We start from the raw sequence: 5,234 nt of genomic DNA, 5'->3' as shown, positions 1-5,234 counted from the left end.
TCAATAATTATCGATATCGAGCAATATGCATTATTTGTTGTCGATAAGCTTTTTTTCTATATCGCCCAGCCCTACCTTCTTGACAGATGCTTTTAACCAATCTTACTGTATTGACTCTGTAAGGTGCCTTGAGATGATGTCTTCTTAACTGGCACTACAGTAGACAAACTGAATTTAAATGAATTTGTTAGAGTTAGTTTATTTGAAAAGAAAGCAGAAGTTGTGAGTGCAAAGTTAAAAAAAAATTGCCTTTGAATTTTGCTAATAAACTACAGATTGGTGTAGTGTTTGGTTTGTTTCCTTTAGAAAGAGCATTGCTTTGACATTTTTTGTATTCAAAAGAACTATCGGTCAAGGTGTCATTTTTGTTTTATTTCAGGAGGAACTATTGACATCACTGTACACGAGGTCTTGGAAAGAGGAGCATTGAAAGAGCTGCACAAGGCATCTGGAAATGATTACGGAGGACAAAACGTGGATAGAAAATTTAAGGAGTTCCTGGGAGAAATATTCTGTGACGGAGTTTGGGATGAATATGAACTAAACTACCCCAGTGAGGTTCAGAAAATGATGAATGATTTCAACATTTTCAAAAAAAAGGATAAAGACTTTGAAATCACCTGTTCATTGAACCTGGGAAGAGTGGCTCAGAAAAAACAAGACATTGAACTTTTCCTTGAAAAAGTTCAAGGAGTATCCTGGAATGAAGGTTCCATCAGAGTCTGTAAACAGAAACTGAGGTCTTTCTTTGAAGAGAGTCTGTGGGGGATCACTAATAGTGTCAGGCAATTATTAAGTAAAGATTTTAAGATTGAGTACATCCTGTTAGTCGGGGGATTTGCTGAGAGTGAGATTCTACGTAGACATATAACTGATGAGTTTATTGATAACTGCAAAGTTCTGTGTCCATTTAGGCCACAAGAGGCAATCGTGAAAGGAGCTGTTCAGTTTGGAAGAAACCCATCAGTTGTAGCATCAAGAAAAAGTGCTTTCACTTATGGAGTTGCTATTAGTCAAAGGTTTAATGAATCAATACACAGGGCAGATAAAAAATTCACAAACAAAGAAGGCACATATTGTGACGATATCTTTATGAACCTAGTAAAAGCTGATGAGGATGTTGGATGGAATGAAACTAGGAAACACATCTTATATCCTATAGAATCGGATCAGACACAGATTAACTTTACATTTTATCAAACCAAGAGACAAAATGTAAAATATGTGGATGAAAGAGGGGTGGATAAAATTGGCTCATTTGCTGTGCCATCTCCTGATACCACACGTGGACTGAGTCGTGAGGTCAAACTGGAGATCAAGTTTGGTTACACAGAAATGACAGCCACAGGCACAGACCAAGAGACAGGCATAAAACAGACAATTGAGCTGGATTTCATGAGGATATAACAGAATCAAAACCTAGAGTTTATTCAACATCACTTTCTGATAGTGAAGTTCTGTAAACATCTGCAACCATCTGAAACCATCTTAGTACAACTGAGAAGGTCTAAAAAACACAGCAGTTGTATTATAACTTATCATGCTGCATTCTGGTGTGCAATTTAATAATCTACTGTACAACAGAGAGATATGGAAACACGCTAAATAAGTAGGTACAGAATAAAATTCAAAGGTAATCTATGAAATTAAAGGAAATTACTTCTGAAAATTTTGTTAAATTTCAACATTAAAACTATCATCTAATTTTTTTTATAAGCTCCCAGCAATTTGTGCAATGTTTTAATGTTGCTCAAAACATTTGTTGATTCAGTATGGTAAATGTGATTTACACCTTGGCTGAAATGCTTTGAAATTCTAACTTCTAACTAGTTTGTCAGGGAAATCTAACTTTAAATTAAATGTGTGTAATGAAATTCAACTTTTATTTGAAAGTGTTCACTTTGATTTAGGAATTCAACTGCCCAGCCTAGTTGTTTTATTTTAGTTATTTTATACAGTTTTGTTAAAGGGGTCATAGAATGATGTCCTTAAGGTCTCTGAATAGAGTGTGTAACACTGGTTGGGCTGAAACTGGCATATTTGCTGTTCAATGAGCCCTAAAGCCTGGTTAAAAGCCCTAGAATGAAACGACAGGTTTTTCTTCCTTTTATGGTATGCTCATGAATATTTAGATGAGCTGTGCTCTAATTGGTTTGTTTACAACAGGCGAAGAGTCTGAGCAAAAATGCATCATAGCAACAAGCACTCACTCACTGAAACATTGAAATTGTTGATATGGTAGGGTGACCTCCTTTTCTCCGGACACGTCCTACTTTTCATACCTAAAAAAATGTGGGGAGGGATTTCAATAATCTGGGATTTTGGTCAACTGCAGTGCAGCAGAACCGAGCTGTCAGCTCCGGGGCTGGTCTGGGAACCACAGTAGACGGGGGCAGGGAGCCAGCGGGCGACGGAGTGACTGAACCTGACCCCGTGACAGAAGCCTGGACACCGGCTGCCCCGTGCTTCCCCCCACTTGCCTTACTATCCCCCAGCCTCCCGTCCTCCGGCTGAGGACGGGCGGCTCATGGCTCTTTGCTGAGGTTTGGTCCAGTCAGCGGCCCAACAGTCGACACTTCCTACCCGCACCCCCCAATCCAAATAATGCAACATCCCAGAATTGACATCAACTCTGGGCTTCGTTTAGATTCGCCTGTTTTAAGGTGGAAGTTCAGAATTATGAGATTTGCAGAGAAGGGAGGTGTCGATGGGGATTGAACTTCTCTGTATGTCTCTTTTACCCACTGAACTATTGTCATTCATCTATGACAATAGAAACTCGGTTTTCTATGACCCCTTTAATTTTCTCTATGATTGTTTTTCTCTTTTATCTTATGTTGTATCAGTTACGTAGTTGCAAACATCAAGAGCTTTACTTGACTCATCTGTTATGTACTGGTGAATATGTGTTATGTTTTAAACTGATAATTTCTGCTTTTACTAAGATACATATTACTGACATATGTTTTGGGAATTTGACATTTTTAACTTTAACTTTTTTAACTGGAACATCCCAGAAAGTTGCAATTACAAGTCCGAAAATCAGTGGAACAGGATACCTGACTTCTGCATTCAAAATAAATTCTTCTCTGTTTAACATAAGTTCAATTGTTCTACTTTTATCCTTTTTAGCTGTTCTCTGTGCAGCATCAGTTGTTCAGGTTGTACTTGTGTTTAGAGGACAACATGCTTCAATTCTGTGTATCTGTACAGAAAACTGTGTTTTTGTCATTGTTACAGTATATTTGTAACAGTGGCCACAGTGGTGATGGAAAATATTAGTGTCTAAAAGCTGAATTTTTTTTACATTTTTATTATGTTATTGTCAATAGTTCTGTTTCATATTATCATGTGCTTAATGGAATACAAAGTAAAACTTTGAAGTTTTCTTGCCAAACCTTACTCTAAACCAGAGGTGTCAAACTACAGTCCTTGAAGGTACCATACCATACCAACTTCATTTATGAAGCACTTAATATACCGACATTATACACCGGCACTTTGTCCTTAGCACCTTTAGAAGCAAATGGTCAGCTGATCTGAGGGAACCAGAGGTTGTGTAAGAATGTAACAGCTCAGACAGATGGGGAGGGGCAAGGTCATTAAGAGCTTTAAAAACAAATAAAAGGATTTTAAAATGAATTCTAAAATGCACAGGCAACCAGTGTAAGGAAGCTAAAATAGGGGAAATGTGGTCAAATTTTCGTGTACATGTTAAAAGACATGAAGCAGCATTTTGTACCCTCTAAAGCTGGGAAATAAATAAAAAATGTCTCCTATATAAAGTGCATTACAGTTATCCAGCTGTATTGTCACAAATGCATGGATCACTGTTTCAAGATGCTCTCTGGAAAGTAAGGTTTTTCTTTGGCCAGCTGCCTTAAATGGAAAAAGATGGATTTTACTACGACTCTAATGTGTGCTTCCAGCTAAAATCCAGCATCCATCTTGACCCTTAAATTTGTAACAACCAGCTTCACATAATAGGCCTAAGAGCCAAGATTGGTCAGGGAATCTACAGTGGATCTGCCAAAAATCACTACCTCTGTCTTATCTTCATTAAGTTTCAAGAAATTTAGAAATGTTCCAGACATAAAAACAGAGACCGAAGAGAGCCGGATTCTATGTTCTTTAGTGGTAAATATTTCTGTGTGTCATCTGCATAACAATCCCAAATTTTCTAAAAATATTGCCAAGCGGAGGGAGGTACAACAAGAAAAGAAGCGGGCCTAGCCTCAGCCGTGTGGGACATCACAGGACAGTGGATCAGAGTGGGACCTATGGCCAACCACTGTTCTAAATGGGAAAATAAAATACTATAATCAACTGCATCAAAACTAGCTGATAAATTCAATAGCACCGAAACAACACAGTCACCAAAATCAGTTGCTAAAAGTATATCATTAAAAACTTTTAAAAGAGCTGACTCTGTGCTATGAAATGGTTTAAAACCAGACTGAAAAACCTCTGATATATTATGTTCATTAAGATAAACCATAAGCTGATTATCGACTGCCTTCACAAGAATAACAAAAAAAAAGAAAAAAGGGTCTATGCCATTAGCTGGGGTCTGGGACTGGTTGCTAGAATTCACCCTGCGTCCACAGGATCCAATACACGGAATGGGCAGGAAAAGCGGGGCACCAGCTTGCATATCCTGAATGAGGCAGAGAAACTTCGCTGTGGAGCAGCCTATAATAGTACTAGCTGACCACTCCGCTTTCAAGAGCGGTGGGCTCGCTTCCATCGGAAAGGTAGAGTCCAGAAACGACGCAGGTGAGCTGGAATGCCCAGTAGCAGGGTCGAGGTTTTGTCTATAGTATAAGTCCTCAATGACATAATTCCAGTCAAGGCTTGATTGGTCAGCAAAGTTTGGCAATCCTACACAATCAGAGAGGTTACCCTTTTAATAAAATTAAAAGCAAAAAGTAGACAAAGACAAAACAGGAGGAGCTTCAGACAGCAAACCTCAAATAAAGGTTCCACCTTGAAAACCAAGGACAGGTCAACATTTAGATGTGTTTCTCCTATATGCTCAAACACGCCTCCATAAATTTCCTTTATCAGGATGTCACCATTCTCTGCAGAGGTCTGCTACTGGTGTGTTGAAGAACGAACTGAGGTTTGCGCAACCCTTCCCTAGGGTGTTGGAAGAGAGTCTAAGTTACTGTAGAACATTGCATTCAGGAACTGTTTTATTCTCTGTGGACTTCACCTGTTAAGGTGTCGCCATG

At 38.7% G+C, this 5,234-nt stretch overlaps 1 protein-coding gene across 1 annotated transcript; it reads left to right on the top strand.

The window, feature by feature from the left end:
* Positions 1–379: 379 nt before the first annotated feature.
* On the top strand, positions 380–1,524 carry LOC107102838 (heat shock 70 kDa protein 12A-like; the record flags this gene model as incomplete). Its single annotated transcript, XM_015402277.1, has 1 exon — positions 380–1,524. A coding segment is annotated over one exon (1,028 nt), but the record flags the coding sequence as incomplete, so codon positions are not given.
* Between the last annotated feature and the right edge of the window lie 3,710 nt (positions 1,525–5,234).

Source organism: Cyprinodon variegatus, unplaced genomic scaffold (assembly GCF_000732505.1).
Source record: "Cyprinodon variegatus isolate N-32 unplaced genomic scaffold, C_variegatus-1.0 Scaffold1329, whole genome shotgun sequence".
Lineage (NCBI taxonomy): Eukaryota > Metazoa > Chordata > Actinopteri > Cyprinodontiformes > Cyprinodontidae > Cyprinodon > Cyprinodon variegatus.
Note: the sequence above shows the minus strand (reverse complement) of the source record. Positions and strands in the feature narration are given on the sequence as shown.